At 41.9% G+C, this 26558-nt stretch overlaps 1 protein-coding gene across 2 annotated transcripts in view; it reads right to left on the bottom strand.

Moving 5' to 3' along the window:
- IQCK (IQ motif containing K) overlaps positions 1-26558 on the bottom strand; it is a 126255-nt gene that overhangs the window by 71764 nt on the left and 27933 nt on the right. For both annotated transcript variants that reach the window (XM_039255879.1, XM_039255880.1), the window contains exons 5-6: positions 23612-23664; positions 23398-23475 (exon numbers count right to left, since the gene is read on the bottom strand). In XM_039255879.1, the coding sequence (XP_039111810.1) occupies positions 23398-23475; positions 23612-23664 (131 nt within the window). The remainder of the gene's footprint in view (positions 1-23397; positions 23476-23611; positions 23665-26558) is intronic.

Raw genomic sequence — 26558 nt, 5'->3', positions numbered from 1 at the left:
CTTAGGGTTGAGTTAGCATGTTTTATTTTAAAATCAGAGATGGATTTTGTTTTGTTTTGCTTTTAACCAGCAAATCTTAAATCACTGTTAGCCTGCTCTACTTTGAAAGGCTCAGGCTGCTCAAGCTGCATGTTAGTCCTAAAGGTGCCACATACGTAAAGGCTGTGTAGACATTAAACAAGAGAGACAGCAGGGGTGACTTTTAAATACTGCATTATGACTGACACTTAATAAAGGGCTCTTTTTCCAATTTCCTATGGAAGGGAAATGAAATAGTTCATCTCTCTCCTAAAAGCAAAATATTGGCATTTATCTCTGATAAATTGTGTGCACACTCCAGTTCAATGTGGCTTCAATTAAAGCATATTTCTTAAAGAGAATGTTTTATTTTATTTTTTAAAAATTTAATTTATTTTTTGACAGAGAGAGAGGGAGACAGACAGACAGAAGAGCATGAGCAGGGAAGGGGCAGAGAGGGAGACACAGAATCCAAAGCAGGCTCCAGGCTCTGAGCTGTCAGCACAGAGACTGACATGGGGCTCAAACCCACGAACCCATGACCTGAGCTAAAGTCAACTGTTTAACTGACTGAGCCATCCAGGCACCCCAAATTCAAGCATATTTTTAAGTTAAGTTCTGCTATTTACATCTTAGTAGGCAATAAAATATGTCAAGTGCTGGGTCAGTTGATACTGTTTGCTCTTGTTGGATTGTGCAGATTGTGACGGGATTTGTGATCAAAGATATCACATTTAAAAATCACCACTAAATGCTCTTTTCTTTTTTTTTTCACTAAAAGTTTCATAGGGGTACTAACTCCTGACAAGATCTTATAAATATGACTTACTTCTGGTTCCTTATGTGTCTCTAAAGCATAGCTTCACTGAAAAGCCAAGTTAAGCCTTTTCAGATATAATACAAATAAATGAACTTCTGGATGGACGTGGGTCATGGAGACTGCTCTCAAGGCAGGAACCCCAGAAATGACTTTGCAAGTGAGGGGTTCCTAAGTGCCCTGGCCTCAGAGCTCTCCCTAATGATAGCCATCATTTGAGTTTATAGTAACTCCCATTGTGCAGAGAGGTTGACTAAGCTGCCCCAAGGTCACACAGCTTGTAGGTGGTGGCCTAGTCGGGATCTGAGCCTAGACTCATCTGATCCCAAAGCCCAGGCTTCCCTCACAATGCTCTGCTAACATCAGACCTCAAGTGGGCAAACACTTGCAGATGCCTAGCTTGGCAAAGAATGCAAAGCTAAGTGGCAATGATGTATGATCCTCCAGAATGTGTGGTTTTATTTCCTTCTAAGTTCTGACTTAACAACAACAACCCACCTTGGTACAGTATACTTGTCTGAATGAATCATGTGTTTTTGAATTATTCCAAAATCAAAGAAATCAAAGCCAGGAAGAGCCTTGGGGGTATTAAGGCCATTTCCAGGGAGCACAGCGTTGTTGCCAGGTTCTGGGTCTTGGGCTGGACAGGTCCTTTCTAAGCGATCAAGTAAAAGTGATTCTTCTACTTCTTTGGAGAGCTAATTACACCCTCAAAGTGACAGCATTGTTAGAAACCTTTCCTTAATGTTCTGTTTCCATTTTCATTTTCATGATGTGGTGGCTTTTTAAATTTTTTTTTTTTTGGTTCTGTTTTTGTTTTTCACTTCTTACTTAATATCTGGCTTCTGGACTGCAGTGGAGCATTCATATTTTGCTGGAGGCCTGCCACCAGAGGTGCATCGGCTCCCTGCTTTCCTCATCAAACGTCTCTACTCATCCATTGCCCTTGTTCTTTAAATTTCAGTGGTGTGACAGCAACAAATCACATCCCTGAAGAAATTCTCCTTCACTAGTTGAAAATCAATGGCTTCTAGAGAGACCTTGGTGTTTGTAAGGAGGCCTTGGTGTGCTGGCAATGGATTTATGAGACTAATATTATTGTGCATTAATTTTAGCTAATGTTTACTGAGAGCTTTCTGGACTTCCTTCCTATCAGCCTGGCTCCTTGTGCTCCAGCCATGCTGGTCCCTTTCATGTCTTCAGAAGTGCCCTTCCACCCAGGGTCTTTGCAGACCCTGCTTTTCTTCTGCTTCCAATAGCCTCCTATCCCCAGCCAGGGAAACTGTGTCCAGCTGTGCAGGTTGCTGCTTAAGGACACCCAGCAGATGGGCCAGAGGACACTGAAACCCAGCCCATGCTCTGCCCACTAAGCCATGCTCATGGCCTGGGGCCACATCTGCCCTGGGGTAGGAGCACCTTTTCCTAAGTCAAAACCTAAGGTTGGGGGTTAGGGAGCTGACACTTCTTCCTCCCGGTTCACTTTTTACTCTTTCTTCCAATCTCCATTCAAGTGCTATGGAAAGGTGTTTTGTTTAGGTTAGGACCCAGTGGGGCTCTGGGTGTAATTTTTCTTCTGAGTCCTTGGCCCAATTTGGAGATAGAAATCTTTGTGGTTATCTAATTAATGCCGTAATCCTCACCTGGACTGTGAGCTCCAGGAGAGCAGAGACCAGGCCCATGTCTGTGCCTCTTGGCAGTCCCAGCACTTAGGAATTTTTCCAGGATCAAATAAGTGAAAGCCAAGGAAAACTGACCCATTTCTAGAGGGTACTTGATAAATGTTTGTGGAATAAGCTCTCTGCCTGGCACAGTGTCCTAAGCACTTTCCATACATTATTTCATTAAATCGACACCATATTAGTAATTACCTGTGGTTATCCTTCTTTTAGAACTAAGAAACTGAGACACAGAGGTGTGAAGTGACTCATTCAAGGTCACTGACCATTTACTGCTGAGAATCTTTTGGCCCAGGAAGCATAGGGAGTGGTCTAAAGGGGGAAGAGAAGACAGCTCACAAGGCCACTGATGTGGAATTCAGGGTGTCGCAGCTGTGCGTGTTTAATAGCATAAAACACGGTCATTTGCTTAGAAGAAAAAGCCGGAGAGGGAGAAAAGAGCCATAATCATAGAAAATGCCCTCTTCATTAATTCTTACAGTAATAACTTGGCAGGTATTCATTTGTCTGACGCTCCACAGGGAAATCCAATGTCAGGACAGCAGAACAAAGTGGAGTTTGTCACTTGTATCGGAGGGGAGATTTGATGGCGCCTTTCTGTTCAGCTGCAATTTCCCTGCCTTAAGTATATTTTTCTTTACTTATGTCATGAAATCTTCAAAGTAACAGTATTCCTGTTTTGGAATAGCAGTAGGAAAGGAGACCTGCAAATCTGGGGACAAGAGGCTGGGCCAGCACAACAAAGGGCTTTCACCAGTAATGGAACCCCAAACTGCTTTGCATGACAATGAATCTCCAAAAAGCAAAATGAGATTTCTAATAGACCTTTAAGCAGTAATATGAGGCCACCTTTAGTGACATCCCTGCTTTTATGGCTAAATAATGGGGTGCTGTCTAGTCCCCAAACCAAGAATAAGTATGAGAGAGCCAAATGAAAAGGACTTAATCTTCCGAGTGTAGTCCCTGGGAATTATCAATCATTTCAGCAGGCCAGTGTGACAGGATAGAAGCCATGTCAGGCCCTTTTCTCTCTTTTGGAATCAGTGCAACTGGCTTCAGGTCAAATAAAAATAGAGATCAAGTGGAGGCAACCTCTCATCATTGGGAAACTGGGGAGGGGGAGGAGGGGCCATGTCAATCACAGGAGAAGGCGGCCAGGCTTCCTCCTCAAGGGCTTACGTGGGACATCCCCAGAGCAGACAGGTTTGCATGTTTCAACCGGCAAAACAGTACCACTGAGTACATTTACAAGATTTGTCTTACCGGTAATGCTCATTTGTCATGTCCTTTTCCTTTTTTCTTAAATGTGAATCAAATATATTTGAATCTTAAGAATCGAAGCTATAATTCTGAGAAAGAACAAGCATTTATTTTTCCGATTCTGTATGTATGCATAAACACACACACATTTCTTTCCCCCTTTTAGGGTGCTAAGTAAAAGATCTGCAGGACCTAAAAGAGATACAGCATGCTTTCAAACTACACAAGGGAATCTGAAAAGTTTGTCTTTGTTAATTTCTGCATCCAGTCCTAAAACAAGAGGGACCATCCCAAAGAGGCATTTAAACAGAATAAAACAGAAAGTAGAAAGGTTTGCTTTATATTGAAACTTGATTCTTGGAATCCACATTCTATCCACTTTTCATTAGGTAAGAGATTAAGTTGTTTTCTTGGAACATGAAAGCACAACCCTGATGCAAAGCCATTTATAAAATGACACAGGCCCTAAATCAACCATCATTTATAAAGCCTTTCAAGCATCTAAGTATTTCATAACATCTACTCATTGTATCCAGAAAAAAAAAATCATCCAGTCCCTGCCCTCAGCCTTAACTGGTTTCTCAAACATTCTGTGTTAGAGGCATCATCAGTCTTGAGTAATAAACTTCAAATATTTGGAAGAAGTACAATAGAGGTTATCTGGAATGACGTGTCCAGATATATGGTGACCAGCGATTAGGATGGAATCTTTTCTCTATGATGCCAGAAACAACTCTGAAAATCAGCAGGGTAGAGCCAGCTGCCTTACTCTCTAGTGGCCTTACATTGCATTCAGAAACCATGGTTATTAGGATGTGATCTGGCTTTTGCCCCCTCACTAACTACCCTGAGAGACCAAAAAGCAGATATTACCTGGCATCAAGCTGAATCACTCTCCTGACTTAATTTTTCCATTTTATCAGCCCCATCACTGGAAGTTGCATATGGGTCTAGCCAGCAGAGCGTACCTAACAATGTGACAAGGCCAGGTGCCCACCCTATAAGGTATAACCGTGTTGAAAGGGCTGTGATACTTGATGTGTTTTGATAAATGTGTCCAGATTGCTGTGTTATTTAGTCTCTTTGTAACGGATTACATATTTTCTTTAACGTGACTCAACAAAAACCTGAAGGAGACCTGCCTCCTTCCCAATCTCCCTCCGCTCCCTCCAGAGGGTGAGCCTGTGTAAGAGGGGGTATATGGGAAGAGAAGACCACCTCCCTCTTCACAGCTTCCAAATCTCTGGCAGGGATCTTAAGTTGGTTTTTGTCATGGATCCCTTTTTATGCTGGAAGTTTGGATTTCTTTTCTAAATAAATTTTTTTTTTAAATTTTAGAGAAAGAGAGGGAGAGAGCACACAAGTCGGGCAGAGGGGCAGAGGGAGAGAGTGAGAATTTCAAGCACTCTGACATGGGGCTCAATCCCACGACCCTGAGATCATGACCTGAGCTGAAACCAAGAGTTGGACACTCAACTTTCTGAGACATCCAGATATCCCCCCCAATAATACTTTTTTAAAATATTAAAGAAAATAAGATTTCAAAGCAAACCAATTATATTGCAATACAGTTTTCAAAATACTAAAAAAAAAACAAGCAAACAAAACAAAAAACAAAAAAAACCAGGTGGTGGGTTGCCTGGGTGGCTCAGTCGGTTAAGTGTCCAACTCTTGATTTTGGCCCAGGTCATGATCTGGCAGTTTGTGAGTTCCAGCCCCACAATGGGCTCTGTGCTGATGGTGTGAAGCCTACTTGGTATTCTCTCTCTGCCCCTTCACTGCCCATGTGGTGTGTACATGTGCACGCTTTCTCTCTCTCGCTTTGTCTCTCAAAATAAATAAATTAAAAAAGAAAATCTAGGAGGTAATACAATAACGTATGTGCTTCTAGAGTATGCAGTAAATAAGAAGACCTAATGGCAAGTCAATTAACTACTGTAATTTAGAAGAAGTGACATGTGTAAATGATATTTCAAGACCACTGCAACTACTACATTGAGATGTGTAAAACTCTGATTGCTATTAGTGACAAAGACACAGGTACCATGGCCTCTCCTGAGGCCTGTTGCCCATGTTCATAATTAAAAGTGAGGCTAAATTTCAGTTAGAGGCTAATGAAAATAGAGAGGCAATCTGTCCACCTTCCAAGTTCAGGGCCCCTGAATCACTGCGAGTGTGGCTGCAGCTAGGGAAAGGGGGGAAGACGAGGTTTACATCCAGGATAAAACTGAGGACTAAAGATTTAAAACTAAACGGGATGAATCCAAACAGTAAAATGAAACCATCTGAAAACAGAGAGTGACCAGGAAGTTATGGATTTTGGCCAAAAAGTTATTTAAATGGCTGCCTCCCAGACAGAAGGGAGATCCACCATGATACTGTGGGTTAGTTCGTGGGAAAAAATTAAAAGAAAGCTTCATATTTTTATTCCCCAAAACCTGTGATTTTTCCAGAAAGCCATTAAATTTTCAAAACAACTCTAATTTCTGCCACTCCATTTCAGTAACTGACTCCCTGTTCAGTCAGTTGCTCAGGCCTGAAATCTCCAAGTCATCCTGGACCTTTCTCTCACCACACATCTAATCCATCAATCGGACTTCTTGGTTCCAACATCAAAATATACCAAATTCAAACTATTCTTGCCTCCCAAACTCCGAGCTGCCATCATCTCCTGCCTACAGTAGCCTCCCCACTGCTGCTTGTATTGTTAGGGCTGACTGAAGTCAACTCCCCCACCAGCCACCAGAGTGAGTTTTATTTGTTTGTTTATTTATTTACTTATTTTTTGAGCAGCAGGCAAAAGTTTATTAGCATATAAGATCAGAAAGGAAGAATGGTAGGAAAGCTCTCAGAGAGGAGACATTCGAAAGTGAATGCTCCTTATTTATTTTTTTTTAAATGTGTGTTTATTTATTTTGGGAGGGAGGAGGAGCAGAGAGAGAGAGGGAGAGAGAGATTCCCAAGCAGGCTCCACGCTGTCAGCACAGAGCTGGACATGGGGCTTGATTTCACAAGCCATGAGATCATGACCTGAGGAGAAATCAAGAGTCAGGCCTTAATCCCAACTGAACAACCCAAGCACCCCTAGAGTGATCTTTTTTAAAAGATAAGTCCGATTCCCTCGATCTTCTAAAAACACTAGTTTTCTATCATGCTCAGAGGAAAAAAGGTAAAAGCATACTCTTTACCATGATACCCAAAGGCCCACCCAAGCTGGGCCCAGCCTAGCCAGCCGCTCTGGCTCCATTGCTTACCCTTCTCTTGGCCTCCTTCCTCTCCTCGTCTCACTAGCCAAGTTTGTTCCTATCTCAAGGGCCTTCAGAGTGGCTGTTCTCTCCACCTGGAACATTCTTCCTTCTGATCTTTGTACCGTTGGCTCCCAGGCCTCTGTGCAAATGTTTCCTCTTTAAAGAAGTGCACCTTCCATGGCTACTCTAAACAGTGGCAGTTCTCACCCCAGCTTTGGGATGCTCTATCCACTTACACTGCTTTATTTTTCCTCAGAGCACTTGGGTCTTCTTACATAATGCAATATGCTTATTTGTTAGCTTAGCTATTGACTGTCTTCCTACTAAACTATAAATTCTATGGGGGGCAAGACTTTCTCTTATTCTCCCTTCTATCTATGGTACCTAGAAAAGTACCTGGGAAAGAGAAGGCATTCAGTAAGTATTTTTGAATGAATGAATACTATTATGGATAAGAAAACAGAGAACTTTCTTTAATGTCAGGATTTATTAGCAGCAGAGCAAATATTAGGTCTTTCTCTTGCTTGGTTATTCTTCCACCCACGTTTCATCTTGCTAAAGTAGAGGCTGCCATTCTCCTCAGATTAAGGACAAAATAAAAGCGATCCATTCTTTGGAGACCTCCTATGAGCCCTCTGAAATGGATACCTTTAATTTTTATCTGCTCATCAGACCCTCCGCCTTCTTGTGGTATCAGCCCTCATAGTTTGCTTTGACAACTCCACCTCCCTGTACTGGTGGCCGGGGGGGGGGAGGGGGCGTGTGGGTCATACCACCTCACCCTCCAGTGACTGCAGAATGTACTGACAGCGAAGCTTAGCCAAGCAGATGCTGTTTCCCTAGAATGTGAATCTTGAGTGGACCAGCAGAGACTACAGGATTCTTCCAGGCACTGTTGTCTAGAAAACATGGGTCTATGCTTCCTGGATTGCTACGCCTGCTTTCTAAGGCCAGGTCCTTACCTCTTCCTTCACGTTTGTGAGTTATCTTTTATTTTTTTCTTCCAGTATATACCCTTTTCCTTAAGTAGTCTTTAAATTTCTGTTGGTTGTGACAAAGCACTCTGATACCATCTCAGACCTCATGGCAACCCTGCATTGTCATCCCCAAGTAACAGAAGAGAGGAGCACAACTGGTGAAGGGATTATTTCCAGGTCACCCGACTGTGGCAGGCTATATAACACTTCTCCAAGATGTCCTCGTTCAACCCCCAGACTCTTGAACAGATACATCCCCTTATATGGCAAAAGGGACTTTGTAGAAGTAATTAAGGTAAGGATTTTGAGATTATCCTAGATTATCCAGGTGAGCCAGTGATGTAGTCCCAAGGATCCTTGTGAGAGGCATGCACACAGAGATGCCACCACAGAAGTCAATGTGACAATGGACACCAGAAGTCAGAGTGAGGCAAAGAAGGGGCCATGAGCCCTCCAGCGTACAGGCACCCTCCAGAAACCAGAGAAGGCGAGAAAACAAATTCTCCTCTAGAGGCTCTAGGAGGAGTTGGTTTTGGACTTCTAACCCTCAGAACTGCAAGAGACAATACCTATGTTGTTCTAAGTCACCAGTTTTGTGGTAATTTATTAAGCAGCAGTTGGGAAACTAATACCCCCGCTAATACACGGCAGTGCTAAGACTGGAACCCGTGCTGTCTCATGCAGGCTCCCTGGGCTTGTTCCCAAAGAGTCACCTAGAAACAACAGGAAGAAAGGAAGGAAGCAGGACTGTGTGCCTCAGAGAAAAGGGCCACTGACATGCCAAACCTCCAGCGAGAAAGAGGCACATAGTGGATTTATGCATCCCACTGTGTCCTGAATTCAGGAAACAGCTCTCCTTCCTTCCTATTTGAAGACAAATGCTAATATAAAGAACAAAGATGATTTAGTATCCTCATGAGACTCCTAGCCTCTGAAGTTACTCATCTATAAGACAAAATAAAATTAAAAGACTTTTTTTCCTTTCAAGAGGACAAAGCAAATTTTTTGCCCTGCCACCTTTTAATTACGATCCTTAGTGCAACATGCATGCCGTTTCCTGGGCCATCTAGAAGGCACAGACATTTTCCTTCAGGTTATTAACCTTCACACAAACAGACCATCATGCAGCTGGGTGGTGCTTGTCCTCAAATAGCATGGCGACGCTTTTGTTTTCACCTCAGCTTTTGGTCATAAGATACCTTTCATCGACATGGAAGTATTGTAGATTTTTTCCTTTTATTGTTTTTTGGGTTTTTTTGTTTTTGTTTTTGTTTTTTGTCCAAGGGCTGAAATTAGCTGAAAAGACATTTCACCCAAAGTAAGCTTTTCTTTTCTAAAACACAATCTTTGTTTCAATGAAGGTCTCAGCTTTAATGATGTCTTTCATGAGCCTTCTCCCCCGAGACATGGGACCAGATAGGCAGCAGAGCACTTTTGTTCCTTGGGCTTGTGTAGTGATTTCTTTTTGCAAATGAATCTGACCAATTCTTTTCGGTCAAAATAAAAGTGAAACTTTTCTTGTTCTCAATATGATAACAAATAATTTCCTTTTTTCTTTTTTTAATGTTTTTCATTTATTTCTGAGAGCGAGAAACAGTGTGAACAGGGGAGGGTCAGAGAGAGAGGGAGACACAGAATCGGAAGCAGGCTCCAGGCTCTGAGCTATTCCTCAGCACAGAGCCTGACGCGGGGCTTGAACCCACGAACTGTGAGATCATGACCTGAACCAAAGTCGGATGCTCAACTGACTGAGCCACCCAGGCACCCCAATAATTTCCTTGTTTCTGATTAGCTGATTGAGTCAGGACTCTATAACACAAAAGAGGATGATGCCAGGTTCATAAATAGGAGGAAAGCCATCAGAAGATACGATGTAACCCATTGTCATTGAAAGGTAGGAAAGAAAACACCCTCATCAAACTCTGATGAGAGCAGGCAGTACATTGTGTTATTGGTCTCACCTATTACTCTTTTTCCTGGGAAAAAAGAATAACACTTCTCTACTCTGCCATTTGCCTTGCAGTCTCTGCCTGGTGGTGGTGTCGACTTCCCTATAGCACTGCTATTCTTCTTGGCCATGGACTTGTATCGGCCAATGAAACGTGAGCAGAAGTAATGTTTGCCACTGTGTGGATGGGCCACTGCCCTTCTCCCTCTGTTGTGAGAGTGAGGGAGGGGGCTGTTCCTTCAGCCTGGGTCCCAGAATGAAAAGGGACATGGGGCAGAGCCAAAAGTGATATGCAGCTAACATAAAAAAGGGAGAAGAATTAACATTTGATGGTTGTAAGGCACTGAGATTTGAGGGTTGTTTAAAAACAGAACCTGGACAAAGCTGACTAAGTTAGAATACTGGAGCCTAGTTGGGGCAATACCTGCAGAAGCACGTATCAGTTAGGACTCTTTCATTTGCAAGTGTTAGAAACCTACCTCAGGGCACCTGGGTGACTCAGTCGGTTAAGTGTCTGACTCTTGACTTTGGCTCAGGTCGTGAACTCTAGCCCTGCATCAGGCCTCTTCACTGATAGCATGGAGCTTGGGATTCTCTCTCTCTCTCTCTGCCCCTCCCCTGCTTGTGCTCGTTCTCTTTCTCTCTCAAAAATAATAAGATAAATAAAACTTTATTTATAAAACCTAACTCAAACTGGGTTAAGCAAAAAATAAATAAATAAATAAATAAAATAAAGGATTAACTAAGAGTGAAGGGGTAGAGTTGGCTTTAGGTACCACCAGATAGGCCCAAAACAATGCCATAGAAACTCAGGGTCTGGCTACCTCTCAGTGCTGCTGTTATCTCAGGCACAACCTCTTCAGGTGGTTGCCTCAGCAGCTCAAGGTGCACTTATGACCTCAAAGCTCCAGGTCTAGAGGAAAAGACAGAAAACGTTTCCTGGTTGCTTCCTAAAAAATCTTGGGTTTATCTGTGATTCAACCAATTTGGGAGCAACTGTAGTATCAGGGGGATTCACTGGTCAGAGGGGGAGCCAGCTGGGGAATCAGCTCACTGTCCATACAGACCGAGAATGGGAGACAGGTGATCCTCTTAGTGACAGAGAGAGTTCTGTAACCAGAGGAGGAGGAGGAAATCAATGCAGGGAGGGAAAAAACATAAATGTCTACCACAAAAAGCAAAAAATGGAATTAAAAGAAGTAGAATGGGGTGCCTGGGTGGCTCAGTCAGTTAAACGTCTGACTCTTGACTTCGGCTCAGGTCATAATCTCATGGTTTGTGAAACTGAGCCACGCATCGGTCTCTGTGCTGACAGCACAGAGTCTGCTTGGGATTCTCTTTCTCCCTCTTTCTTTCTGCCCCCCTCCCCACTCTCTCTCTTTCAAATAAATAAACTTAAAAAAATTTTAAAACGGAAGTAGAATAAATACTCTTTAGTTCTGTAATTGTTTTTAATTCTTAAAGTACCTGCGTAGACAATATGAAAGCTACAAAATAATTTAGAAGACAAAATAAAAGCTGTGTTCCTATCCTTAGGAGTGAAACATGCTTTTGAAAGATTTTTAACTCTAGAGTTATTTAATTCTATGATTATCCTTGATTTTAAACATTTCCTGTTCACTGTATAGTTTATTTAATAAATATGTTTATTTTATATGGGATAAATCTAAGTTATTTTTATAAACCTAATAAAAATATTTTTAATGTTTAGTTATTCATTTTCGGGGGGGCAGAGGCAAAGAGAGGAGAGAAAGAGAACCTCAAGCAGGCTCTGTGCTGTGGTCAGCACAGATCCTGACTCGGAGCTCAAACCCATGAACTGTGACATCATGACCTGAGCTGAAACCAAGAGGTGTTTAACTGTCTGAACCACCCACTTCCCTATATCTAACAAAAAATTTTAAGGGTTGTCAACGTCTATATAAAATAGCTACCAAAAACGCAGTTACTTGAAAAAAAGAGTTACGGAAAAGAGATGGGTAACTGAGAATGGGTGGACAGAGTGAAGAGTATGCTAAATTATGGGAACCTATAGGAGAAGAGCACGTCATTTACGTGCAAAGCGATCGGCAGCCATCCATGACAAATGATCCCAACCTACCAGCTGTGATCTGACAATATAATGACATCAAGCAACAAAGACAGCTGGGCTTGGTAGAATTTGTCTTACCAAGAATGTTAAAATAAAGCCAAACTCACATTTTAGATGGCTCCTGTGGCTGGTAGATAACATTCTCTGAGGCAATAAATGCTAACACACACATAATATAAAGAGGAGTTGTAGCTTCCACTGCAACTGTACTCTGAAATCAGCACATAAGATGAAAATCAAATCTAGTCAAAGTTTCCCCTTCACATATCTTAAATTACCCATGACCTCCTTCAATCAATGTCACAGAGCCAGTGTTCTCCTGGTCCTAGCACTGATCGCTCTAAGTAGCAGGTGATCTAAGAGGCAGTGGAGCAGATGGATTGACCATTCTTAATGGCACAGACTCAGGAGCCAGGTTGCCTGGGTTCAATCTTGTCTCGTTGTTTGCTAGCTTGTGACCTGAGGCAGATAAATCATCTTTGCGCCTCAGTTCTTTCTCTAAAATATGGCTGTCACTGGGACAGCTGGTACTGGTGGAACATCCAGGGCCCCTGTGGATCGCAGCCTCCCTTGCAGTTGGTTTGGAGTCGGGCTCTGTCAGGAGATGCGAGAAGGTTAAGAACATTCTAGGCTGAGAAGGTTAAGGACTAGAGTGCCTCCTCTACACTTTTCTTCCTTTGCTTTAGTGACCTCAAAAACCATTATGTTCTAGATCGCTATAAATAAAAGGGCTATCTAACCTGTGTCGGTCTTTGTATGAGCAAAAGTAAACTGTTATTGAGTACTTCAGTATTGTTTATGATTGGAACCTAGCTTAATACAGCCTGACTACTACAATGGGGACAATAACATTTCCTACTCTGTAGGGTTGTCATGCGAGTTAAATTAGGTAATATTTAGCAATTTTTCAAAATAGTACCTGCGTACCCACTATATAAATGCTTGGTTGGCAGGTAGTTAGGTAGATAGACAGACATACGACAAACAGAAATATGTAGTTGCCTTATGAGCTGCTCATGTTATGAGAGGCACATAACACTGGGAACAACTAAGGAAAGAGCTGAGTCATGTGCCCTATTTATGCTTTTGCCTAAAGAATGGAATGGCAAGGGGAATAGCTTGAATTTTTAAAAATCTTATTTCTCTCTCTTTCCCCCAAAAGCATGCCATTGAATTAGCATAAATTAAGTACATGCATTCTGTAATCCAACTATACACAAAAACTGTCCATGAAGACAGGGACCATGTTTCTCTGTGTCATATTCCCATGGTACAGAGTAAGTATCCAATAAACGGTAGCCAAACAGCTTATGATAAGTCTGTGCTATAATTTAAGAGTGCATTTGAGCATTCAATAAACATCAGCTAAATAAATGAACAAATAAATAACTACCTTTAAATAGCTGGAATGTACCTGTTCATATACATATCAGTACTGGAAAAATGGTATCCCCTTAATGGTTGGCACCAGAATTCCTCTTAGATAAGGAACTAGCTTTGTTTAGATGAAAGACCATTTCACAGATGGAAAACCTAAGGCTCAGAATGGTTAAGTCATCTTTGCTCAGAGTCACACAACTGGAAATGGTGAAGCTTGGTTTGGAAGGCAGAGTTGTGAACCCAGAGTCCAAGTTCTAACTCCCACACTTCCACTCCATCACTTCTTTGTCCTTTAGGACATTCCTACACGACCCTCGACAGCTCCAGGATTTGACTTGCTGTCATCTTCTCCAACCCATCTCCCACTGGCATTCTCAGATACTTCATTATTCACACTGATGACCTCCAACACCGTGACTTCCAGTCCCCGTGATTCCATGAGCTCCATATTCCCTTATGTCCATCACTCAATAGAACAGTCACATCTTAGAATAGGCTGTCCTTAAAGACTGTCATATTTCAATTTTCCAAATTCCCGCTCTGGTCATAACTTCATCTATACTTCCATCTTTCTCACTTACTAACATTAATTTAAATTGATTTTAGCTCTTATGCAAGATAAGGATTTGAGAAGGTTCTTGGTATCTAGAACAGGGCTCAGAAAACTATAGTCCATGGGTCAAATATGGCCCATCACCTATTTGTGTAAATAAAGTTGTACTAGAATCTAGCCATGCCTGTTTATTCACGTACTGTCTATGACTGCTTTCCTGCTACAGTGGTGGAGTTGAAGTAATTGTATCAGACGCCATATGTAGCCTGCAAAGCCTAAAAGGTTTAATTATGTTCTACAGAAAAAGTATTCATTATAAGAAAAAGTATTGGTGGAGGTTCTTTAGGGCAAGCCCAAGGCTCTGATCACGTTAATTCTCCTTCTCATTGTTGCTGGGGAGCAGTGGGTTTGGCATCAGAGGAGGGTGTGAAGGGAGAATGAAGCTGAGGTAAGGGAATTGGTTGGTGAGTTATGCTCATTCAGAGCCAGGTCTCAGGAAGGGTGACCAAGGCCTCTCCAGCACCAGGCTTCTCACATGTCTCACACCTGCTACTTTCTCCTTGCCCCAGGGCCATTTTCCTTCCATACCATTTGAGTTTCTCAGCATGATCACATGAAAGCTCAGCCTCCTCCACTGTCTGTCACTGCAGCAACCTCCAGTGGAGAATAGCCCTCAACCCTCTCAGTTGACTGCAGTCAGTAAACACCTCCTTGCGCATGGCTCATCCATCATTCAATCAAGTGGTCATGAGGAGCTTTGAAAAATCTCATTGTTTCTTTTCCTTTTAATTTTTCATTATGGAAAATTTCAAAGATATAAAAAAGTAGACAAAAAAACCCAAAAATGAACCCATGTCACCATCAGCCAGCTTCAATTATACTGTTCTGCATGTCAGTTATTCAGTGTAACTGCCTCCTCCCAATCCTGCCAGAGACACCATACCATTTCATATTCCATTCATAAATATTTTAGCATGTTTCTCTAAAAGGCAATAACTTTTGTAGGGGAACCTGGGTGGCTCAGTTGGTTGAGCGTTCAAGTTCAGCTCAGGTCATGATCTCACCATTAGTGGGTTCAAGCCCCGTGTCAGGCTCTGTGCTTACAGCTCAGAGCATGGAACCTGCTTTGGATCCTGTGTCTCCTTCTCTCCCTGCCCCTCGCCAATTTGCACTCTGTGTCTGTCTCTCAAAAATAAACAAATGTTAAAAAATTTTTTCAAAAGCAGTAACTTTCTTTATCATGACTATGAAATGATTACCATACCTTAAATAAAAGGACAATAATTCTGTATATCATCAGCTATTTAAAAAATTTATATTTTTTATGTTTGAGAGAGAGAGAGAGAGAGAGAGAGAGCATGAGCAGGAGAGAGGCAGAGAGATGGAGACAGAATCTGAAGCAGGTTCTAGGCTCTGAGCTGTCAGCACAGAGCCCGATATGGGGCTCAAACCCATGAGCAGTGAGATCATGACCTGAGCTGAAGTTGGACACCTAACTGACCACGCAGGTGCCTCTACATCAACTATTTATTAAGTATTCAAATTTCCAATTGCCTCTTAATTTTTCTTTTTAGTTTTTCTTTGAAGCATGCTCCAAATAATATCTGCCTATTGAAATTTCAAAAGCCATATGAACCCTTACCATCTCCATTTTAGTGTCTCCAAGTGTGGTATGTTTCTTACTTCTAAAGTGAACACATAATGTAGTATTTCTTTTTCTTTCTGAAAATTAGTGGTTAAATCGTTAACATAATTCAAAAAATAGGGTAGTTTTTGAAAAAAAGTAAGATAAGAACTTACTTTAATGATGCTTAGAAAACTTAATGATGCTTCTCCTTTATTTAAGATCCCCTACTAGTATCCAAAATCTATAAGGAACTCACCAAACTCCACACCCAAAAAGCAAACAATCCAGTGAAGAAATGGGCAGAAGATATGAGCAGACACTTCTCCAAAGAAGACATCCAGACGGCCAACAGACACATGAAACGATGCTCAGCATCCCTCCTCATCAGGGAAATACAAATCAAAACCACACTTGAGATACCACCTCACTCCAATCAGAGTGGCTAAAATGAGCAAATCAGAGGACTCTGGATGCTGGCGAGGATGCGGAGAAACAGGCACTCTCCTACACTGTTGGTGGGAATGTAAACTGGTGCAGCCCCTCTGGAAAACAGTGTGGAGGTTCCTCAAAAAATTAACAATAGAACTCCCCTAGGACCCAGCAATAGCACTCCTAGGAATTTACCCAAGGGATACAGGAATGCTGATGCATAGGGGCACATGTACCCCAATGTTCATAGCAGCACTCTCAACAATAGCCAAAACATGGAAAGAGCCTAAGTGTCCATCAACGGACGAATGGATCAAGAAGATGTGGTTTATCTATACCATGGAATACTACATGGCAATGAGAAAGAATGAAATCTGGCCATGTGTAGCAACATGGATGGAACTGGAGGGTATTATGTTGAGCGAAAGACGTCAGGCAGAGGAGAGATACCATATGTTTGCACGTATAGGAGGATTAGGAGGAACTTAAGGAAGGACCATGGGGGAGAAGAAGGGGAAAAATAGTGGGGGAGAGGGATGGAGGCAAACCATGAGAGACTTGTGGATGCTGAGAACAAACTGAGGGCTGATGGGGTGGGGGGGAGGGGAAGGGGGGTGATGGGCATGGAGGAGGGCACTTGTGGGGATGAGCACTGGGTGTTATATGGAAACCAACTTGACAATAAACTATATAAAAAAAAAAAAGACCCCCTAGGCCCAGTCTAGACTTTTCACTTAACATTAGCTTTGCTAGTCTTTAGCCCTGATTTTACCCAACCATCTGTTTTCTCCACCCCCTTTCCAGGGTTGCAGAGGGTAACTGGCGATAATCACGTAAGCAGGCTGTTTATATGCACCACAAATTCAGGCCATCAGCTGGGCCATCCCTATTTATCCCTAGTTGATTCCCTACCAATTTCACCATAGCAGCTGCTGCACACCCCCTTCCCTCCCCTACAAGCCTCCAGAACCTGCCTGGGCCTCCCTCCCAGCAGATGCCTCTACACCTACATGAACAATCAGAATGACAGGACCCACAGTCAACTTGCTCAGTTTTTTCCCTTCACCCCAAATTTCCTCTCACTTGTAGTTCTGGTCTCAGAGGAAGACATACAGCTTCTTATACCTGTGTATATACACAGAGAAGTCTCTGAAAAGAAGTTCACTAAAATGTCAACAATAGTTACATCTGAGAGGCAGGCTCTTAGGGGATTTGTACCTTTTTCATTTTACTTTTATTTTTTTCTCTAAGCATGTATCATTTTGGCAAAACCCATAATACCATTTCAAAATATCAGTGATTCCCCAAGAAAATGTAGGTGATCTCTACTAGTGAGGAAATTCCAATTTTCCCATATTCTCCATTACTCTTTGAGGTAGGCGGAAAAATGGCACCCAAACATGAAAGGATCATAATTCCTATAACCTACATTATGTTACAATGGTACATTTTGCAGAATTGATTAAATTAAAGGCCTTGAGATGGGGAGAATATTCTGAATTATCATGGTGAGCCAATGTAATCACAGAAGTACTTAACAGTTAAAAAGGGAGGCAAAAGACAGTAAGAGAGATGTGACTAAGGAGAAAGGATCAGAGATATACCATGTTGCGGGCTCTGAAGATGGAGGTAGCAGCAGCCTCTGGAAGTTGCAAAAGGCAAGAATATGTGTTCTCCCTTAGAAAGAACACATTTTCCTACAGGAAAGAATGGAGCCCTGCCCACACCTTGATTTTAGCCCAGGGATACCCATGTCAGGCTTCGGATTTCCAGAACTGTAAGATAATAACTTTTGCATTGGCTAAAAATTTGTGGTAATTTGTTATAGCAGCAATAGAAAACTAGTATCCCTACTCCCTCCCCACTGAACAACTCAACATAAAACCTAAATGGAAACAATGATTTGCTTTGCAGACAAGACAAGCCGTGGTTACCAATGCCAACCACATGACTCAGAGTATGTGCCTCCTTCACTGAACACCTGGAACCAAGTCTGGGGCACTCCAAAGTTCAGCTGTAGCCCATTGTGGCTCAGTCTGTATTTTGACATGGGAAAATACAATTGATTCCAAAATCAATGTTTCTCTACAGACGCCATTTCTGAGTTTCAGGCCAGTGTTTCCAATAGAGATGTACTAGAGGTGCCTCAATCTCCATATGCCCAAGACAGAAATCCTCATCTTTACCTCTGAGCCTGATTTTCCAGCCAGGACTCTTTGGTTCTATCTTGGGCCTCCATCTGCCCAGCAAATCTCACCTTTTCAGGCACATTTCTTCACTCCCAAATTCATCCATTCACTGGACCCATCCCAGGGCCCTTCTTCCATTCCTGTTGTCCCAGTTCAAGACCTTAGGGATGTAATCAGGTGGTCCCAGAACTCTTGGGAGTTATCTTGCCAAAGCAGCCTGCTCACAGTATGCCTCTGCTCAAAATCTTTTAATACTCTCTTGCGCTTATGGAATAATGCCCAAACTTCAAGGTTTTACGGAAAAACAAAATCCACCCCGACTCCCTTCCAGCCTTATCTCCTATCCCACCCCTGTATCTCGGCATGCTCTATGAGTCAGCTATGCTGGTTTCCTGTGCCTGGAGCAAGTCCTGCCTCCTCCCACCTTCCTGACTTTGACATTGAGTACCCTTTTCTGCTGTATCTCTCGTCCTAAGTCCACAGTGTCCTCTGATGGCAACAGTAGCCACTAGAAAGGCACATGTTACTCCGGACTAGGCCTGTTCATGATTTCATTTGTAGGTGTATCATTTCGCTGCATCTCCATAATCATCACATTTCATTAATGAGGAGATGGAGACCTAGAGAGTGACCTGAAGTGGTGATTTAAAAATACGTCTGCATATGGGGCACCTGGTTGGCTCAGTTAGTTAAGCATCCGACTTCCGCTCAGGTCATAATCTCATAGTTCTTGAGTTCGAGCCCCATGTCGGGCTCTGTGCTGACATCTCAGAGCCTGGAGCTTGCTTCAGATTCTGTGTCTCCTTCTCTCTCTGCCCCACCCCTGCTTGCGCTCTGTTTCTCTCTGTCTCTCAAAAATGAATAAAGGTTAAAAAACAAGTTTAAAATATGTCCTCATGTGGTTTGATACTTCTTCTTTCAAAAGGTGGAGCCTAATCACACTCCCTTTGAATGTGGTACTTGAGCTGGACTGAGTGACTCACTTCTAATGAATAGAATGTGGTGGAAGTGCAGGTGTTTGGCTTCCCAAGTTGGGTCACAAAAGGCACTGCAGCTTCCTTCTCGGTCTTGAGTCTCTCACCCTGAAAGAGGCCAGTTACCACGTGGTGAGGACACTCAAGCAGTGCATGGAAAGCCCATGTGGAGAAAAATGGAGGCCTTCAGCTGCCACCGTGTGGGTAAGCCAACTTGAAAGTGGCTCCTGTAGGCTCAGTCATGTCTTCAGAAGACTATAGCCCCTGCGATGTCTTGTCAGTAGCCTGTGAAAGACCTTGAACCAGAACCACCCAGCTGAGCTGTACCTCAATTCCTGATCCACAGACACTGTGGATTATAAGTGTTTATTGTTTCAGGCCACTGAGTGTTGGGGTAATTTGTTATATGGTAATAGAAGCTAAAAACACTTACCCAGGTCATATGGCTAGTAAGCTGGTAGAGTAGAGAATTGAGCACTGGTTTGTCTGTCCCCAGAACTCATGCTCTTAACCTCAGCCCAGAACTGCTGGAAGTAGTAGTTTATATTTTGCTTCCTTTAGAAAACTTTGACAAAGTCTTCCCTCAAAATTCATCTTCCTCCAATCTGTGCCCTTAAGCCCTACTCAAAACACCCATTTATTTTGCCCTCAACAATCCCCATATTTACCTAAGTCCTACCTTACTTCACTTACAACTTCCCAGCTCCTTTAAACTTTAGGACCTACATCTTAATGTTGTCACTAAGATTAAATGAGATAATAACGTATAAAAGTGCTTAGCAGAGGAATGGTGAAATTATACTATTTACTACCTAAAGTATACTTTTTATTAATAGTATAACATAATTATTTATGTAAACAAAGCATTTCTTCTGCTCTATGGGTGAGGGCTAAACTCTGGCTGTATATTAGAATCACCCAGGAAGTTATTACAAACAAACAAACATACAAACAAACAAACAAACCAATACACAGGCCATTCCCTGAATTAAGAGGTCTGATTTGATAGGTCTTGGGGGAAGCCAGGCAACAACCCCCCTCTGCCCCCCCAGATGACATTAAGGTGCAGACAGGGTAGAAAAACACTGGACTGGGTCAGAGGTTCTCAACCCAAGGTTATATTGTCTCTCCACTCTGCTTGATCCCTCATGCCCCTGATATTTGCTAGTGTCTGGAGAAATTCTTGATGGTGATGGCTTTAGGGAGGTGCTATTGGCATCTAGTGGGTGGAGGCCATAGAAGCTGCTGAACATTCCACAATGCACAGGCCAGCCTAACATCAGATAATAATTATCTGGTGCTAAATGTCGATACTGCTAAGTTTCATAAAACCTAGATTAGACGTTGTTTCCAGCTCCTGCTCTTGTTCTCTTTAAGAACATTGGTTCTTACTTATCTCTCTGACTCTTCTGGTATCTTTGAGAAGGATATACGACCTGAGTCCTTTCCTCTCACGACCAAATCTGGACACCAACCAGCTTGGCCAGTGCCCTGGGTTGGCTCCAGGCCTGTCAGGAGGGTCTGTGAACAGTCTTGTGCTTCCCCACTTCCCTTTAGTGCTTTAGCATCTGTATTATAACACCCACTACAGAAACTATAGTTAATTGTAAATATGTCTCTCTTACTACCAAAGCCAAGCCATATTTTATTCATCTCTATTTATTCCATAATACCAGGCTCCGTGCATTGTACTTGGTAGGTGTTCAATAAAATACTTATTGCATCAAAGTAGATTAATATAATTTAAAGTTTTATCATGCTTCTTGGCATCTCTTTGAAAGGTTTTAGAAATAGAAAATACAAATGCCAGTTAGGGAGAAAGCTCTTGCATTTCTGTTCTTGTGGTGTTAAAGTCAAATGGTCACTTTTGCTACTTCTCAGGGTATTTATATGAGTTGCCAGAGGAAGTTAGCATCCATTTTAAATTAAGATACATTTAAAAAATTTTTAATCTTCATTTTTGAGAGAGAGAGAGAGAGAGAGATAGACAGAATGTGAGTGAAGGAGGAGCAGAGAGAGGAGACACAGACTCTGAAGCAGGCTCCAGGCTCTGAGCTATCAGCACAGAGCCTGATATGGGGCTCAAACCCACAAACCATGAGATGATGACCTGAGCCAAAGTCAGACACTTAACTGACTGAGCCATCCAGGCGCCCCATAAGATATTTTTATAATAAATGACAAGGGATTTGAGAGGATGCTTAGAGAAGTTCTCATATCTTTCACATTCTTTTTCATTGGCTATTAGAAGTAGGAAAATGTTTCATTTTCAAGGCAAAGCAATAACTTGGAGAATGATATTGAAAGAACCTTGTCTTAGAAAAATATACGCAAATCTTCTATTTATTAATCATTTATACTCAATACATTATGGGCCTTCCATTTTCGTAGTGGGCAAAATTAGGCACAGGTTGGAAGCTAAAAAAAACCAGGGTTTTCCAATTATCATTCATTCTCCTTTCACTGTGTAGCTAGTCTCAGATTTTTATTTTATTTTTTTAATGTTTATTATTTTTGAAGGAGAGAGAGAGCACAAGCAGGGGAGGGGCAGAGAGACAGGGAGACAGAATCTGAAGCGGACTCTAGGCTCTGGATCTGTCAGCACAGAGCTCGACACAGGGCTGGAACCCACAAGCCATGAGATCATGACCTGAGATGAAGTCAGATGCTTGGCCAACTGAGCCACCCAGGCACACCTGATTTTCGAAAAGCTGATAATGGGGTGCCTGGCTGGCTCAGTTGGTGCAGCATATGACTCTTCGTTTCAGGGTTGTGAGTTCAAGTCCTATGTTGGGTGCAGAGATTACTTTTAAAAAAATCTTAAAAAACAAACAAACCTGGAGTATATTTAATTCTCCAAGTTAAGAAAGTCAGTCAAGAATCTTTTCAACTATTCTCAAGAAGGGCATATCTAAGGAAAAAAGTGATATTCAAGGGCTAAAGGTCTAATTTAAGGTCTTTCATTCCATTTAATAGGGGATTTCACAAGCTTTGCTTAATTTTCTAATGCCTTGGTTTCCTTACATTGTTCTCACAAAGGGTTGGCATGAAAACATTTCAAAGCAAGAAGTTAAATACACATAATTTTCTCTAAACTGAACTTTCTTCCACCTATGACCTAAAATAGTGGACAACTGCTTAAATGTCATCTTTCAAGTGAGATCCTTCCTGACCACCCTATGCAAAATTAAGCCCCTTTAATATTCTGTATTCCCCCATCTCTGCTTTCTTTTTCCCTATAGCACTTCCTTGCTCATTGTCTGTCATCCCCCACTAAGATATAAATTCCATAAAGGCAAGGAAGGCGTTTTACCTCCAGCACCTAGAATGATGTTTGGCACATCGCAGTACTCAGCAAGTACTTATTGTATGAATGGGTGAATTATGCCAATCTAGAGACGCTATTATATGGAAATCTAGAAATATACTATAACACCATCAAAGGCAGGAATTAGATGTGATTGAATCAGCAAGGCTAGATCTCAAAAGCATGTATTTGAAATCAAACAAAAGTTGCAAAATAACGCATACAATTCCTCATCTGGAAAATAAGGCTAGTAATGGCATTGTTATCAGGATCAAGTTAGTTCATTAGTGTTAAATGCTACAATGAACAATGATACAAGCACTCAATAAATGTTACTTGCCATCATCATCATTACATTGATGAGAAATCACTCACAGCAATCAGTACAATTAATTTTATATGATATAATCTAATTTTATACAGTTAACCAATTTTAAGAGCTCTGGAAGGACTATAAACTGATTACTTTTGTGAAGAAAGAAGAACTCAGATTGGAATGATGATCAAAGAGAATTTAAAGTTTATGTTATGTTCTAATGTTTTAAATGTAAAATTGATCTATATAAGTAAAATTAATATTTAGAAAAGTTTAGTCCTATTTCTTGAGACATAATAACCTTGAGAGGGGACAGGGAGAAAGAGTGAGGAGAGAATAGAGAGATGAATTACTTAGGATAAGAATTTTTAAATTTTCTACTGTATTTCTGAAGTGCTTCTAGAATAATCACTACATGGATAGGATGTTCTTAGCCTGGACTGAAAATAGCTAGAGACAAGAGTCGCAAATATAACTGACCTGGAGTCCTGGATGGATTACATGAGTTAGCTGGACTGGAGAAAACTATCATTAACACAATCTTAAAATAGGAATAAATTATTTTAGGTCCTGTGTTGGTACTTACTGATGCTTCAGCCACTGCTCCACAAATGGAATGGAGAAGAATTCTGTGAAAGACTCCCCTGTCCTCTTTGGATTTTGACTGGTAACGATGCCATATGTTTGATTGACAAGAAAACAATAAGCAAAAATTCAAGTCAGTTGTTGCTATTCTGCTTGCAAATGAACACTACTGAATCCTTAGGGTCACTGAATATTCAAACACACGCAAAACTTACTTGTATAGCCACTCGGTCAGAAAATCACAGGCAATGAACTTGGTTCTTTTTCTCTAAAGGGAAAAGAGAGAAGAGAGAATTAAATTATACTCTTTGTCCACATGTCTGAGTAGGACAAAAGAAGAGAGGTTAATTGATTTTTTGTGTTAGATGAAATATGCATGAGTCCTTTATAAAGTTTATAAGTACATCAACAAACAATAACTTGGGGTGATGTAAAGAATTCTGAAGACATTTCTCCAGTCATCTTTATTTTGTTTTTTGTTTTTAATTTTTTAAATGTTTGTTTATTTTTGAGAGAGAGACAGAGTGCAAGGAGAGGAGAGGCAGAGATTGAGGGAAACACAGAATCTGAAGCAGGCTCCAGGCTCTAAACTGTCGGCACAGAGGCTGACATGGCACTCGAATCCACGAACTGTGAGATCATGCCCAAGCCGAAGTCAGACAGTTTACTGACTAAGACACCCAGCTGCCCCTCCTCCAGTCATCTTTGGACAAGCACATTTTCTGATGGCAGGGACTAATGAAAGATAGTGCACATAGTAGGAGGCTTACTACATGCTTTTGGAATTGTCACAGAAGGGTTTTATTTAAATCTGGACCTTGATTCTGAGTAACTGTACTTACTGTTTTCCCTCAGTCCACTTGAACCTTCACAATACCACTACTTCAGTCTGGGTACCATCTTGCAATGTGGAAGCCAAGCATGCAGGTGCCGTTGGCCAGTTTGGCTGACCCTGCCACTTGTCCACCCAAGCCACTCTCTATTCCATCCTTATTAACAGAAACCTGATTGACAATCAGCCCACAGTTGAAAACAACAACAACAACAACAACAGTATTTTCCATTCTCCCATGTAGCAAGGGAGGGACAGTCATGACATGGTTCTGCCCTGTGAGATAGAAATGAACATGTCCTATGGCTTCCTGAAAAAGTTCTGCTTTCTTAATTTCTGCTGCCCTTCTTCCGTGAAGTTTCCTTCTACTTCTTTTGGTCTGGAACACAGACGTGTGGCTGGAAGTGGAGCAGCACTTTTCAACCATGAGGTCAAAAGCCACAGGCTGAGGATGGTGGATCAGGAGGTTAGAAGAAGCCTGGGCCATTGATGACTTCCTTAACTCTCTGCACCAGCTGAGGCCTGAACTACTCTGAACATCTTGACATGTAAGGGGAACTAAATGCTTTGGTTTATTACCATTGTTCTCGACTTTTCATTACATGCCAGTGAATGCAGTCCCTAAGAGACAGATAGATAGCCAGTAAACCACAAGGGAAAGAACATCCTAGGTGCTGAGGGAGAAGGCTTGATAAGAAGGCAACTGGGTTGAACACCAGATATCTGTCTTTTGGACCTACTGAAAGTCTCTTGTAAATGAAACAGAACCAGTCAACTACTTTAAGACAACCACTATGGAAACTGGGAGGTAGAGGGTTGCTGCCACTCTTTTTAAGATAACAGGAGCTGAGAACCAAGTAAGTCTAGAGTTGTTGGTTGCCATGTGAAAAGATCCTTCCCAAGAATGAAGGCAACACAGAGTCTGCTGGAAATTCCCTCTTTTCCCCTCAGGTGTACACCTCTCTCATCCCGTTCTGTGCCTTAGGAGGCTGATTTTATGGTTCACTTCAACCAGGATCCCAGCCAGTGGGAGGTACCAGCAGGAGATCCGAGACAGGGAGGAAAGAAAGACAGGGTGTAGTGGATTGAACTGTGTGTCCCCCTCGACTCAAATTCATATGTTGAAGTCCTAAGTCCCAGTACTTCAGAATGTGACTGTATTTGGAAATAGGATCATTACAAATATAATTAGCTGAGTCCAGCCACTCCTGAAGGACACAGGAGTAAAAAGAATGAATAAATTTGGGGTAATATTAGCAAGGAAGAAGGGAGATGCTATTGGCTAGACCATCAATGGCAGTTCTAACAACACCGTACTAGGCCCTGGATTCTGCTATACCCAAAGCCCAAATCCCCTGGCCCTTTCAGGTACATAAGCCAATATGTTCTTTTCTTTCTTTCTTTTTTTTAATGCTTATTTATTTTTTCAGAGAGGGAGAGAGAGAGAGAGAGAGAGAGAGAGAGAGAGAGATGGAGATAGAGCACAAGCGGGGTAGGGGCAGGAGAGAGGGAGACACAGAATCCAAAGCAGGCTCCAGGCACTGAACTGTCAACATAGAGCCTGACACAGCCTTGAACTCACAGACCATGAGATTATAACCTGAGCTGAAGTCAGATGTTTAACCGACTGAGCCACCCAGGCACCCCTATTCTTTGTTTGGTTAAGCCAGTTTGCATTGGGTTGTTTATTGCTTACAACAGGAAGAGTTTTAACTCTTATTCCTTTCTTCTCCAATCAGCTAACCCCCACTTGTCCTTTTAGATGCCTCCAGGAAGACTTTCTGACCATTCTCACCCTCTTCAGGTTATAGTAGGCTTCCCAGACCTGAATCCACAGTTCCACATTTGCTACTCTGTCATAGCACCTCAGACACAACCATAATATAACCACTGGCCCACATGCCTATCTCCCCCACTGAACTATAAACTTCCTGAGGACAGGGCACAGTCTCTTTTCTTTATATTCTTAGTGCTTAATTGAGTGCCTTGCATGGTATAGGTAATCAACAGGTGATGAATAAAGGAATGAATGAATTCACCATTCAACTCTCAAACATCAAAGCAAGAAAGAGCTTATTTACAAAAACTCTGACATCTTTTTTAAAAGTTTATTTATTTATTTTGAGAGTGCATGCAAATGGGGGAGGGGCAGAGAGAAAGGGAGAAAAAGAGAATCCGAAGCAGGCCTCTCACTGTTAGTGCAGAGTCCGATGTGGGGCTGGACCTCACAAATGGTGAGATCATGACCTGAGCTGAAGTCAGACACTTAACCTACTGAGCTCCAAGAATCCTGACTTTTAAAACTAGGGATTGCTAATATAATTCTGGAT

This window comes from Hyaena hyaena, unplaced genomic scaffold (genome assembly GCF_003009895.1).
Source record: "Hyaena hyaena isolate Hyena2069 unplaced genomic scaffold, ASM300989v1 scaffold_550, whole genome shotgun sequence".
Classification (NCBI taxonomy): Eukaryota; Metazoa; Chordata; class Mammalia; order Carnivora; family Hyaenidae; genus Hyaena; species Hyaena hyaena.
Note: the sequence above shows the minus strand (reverse complement) of the source record. Positions and strands in the feature narration are given on the sequence as shown.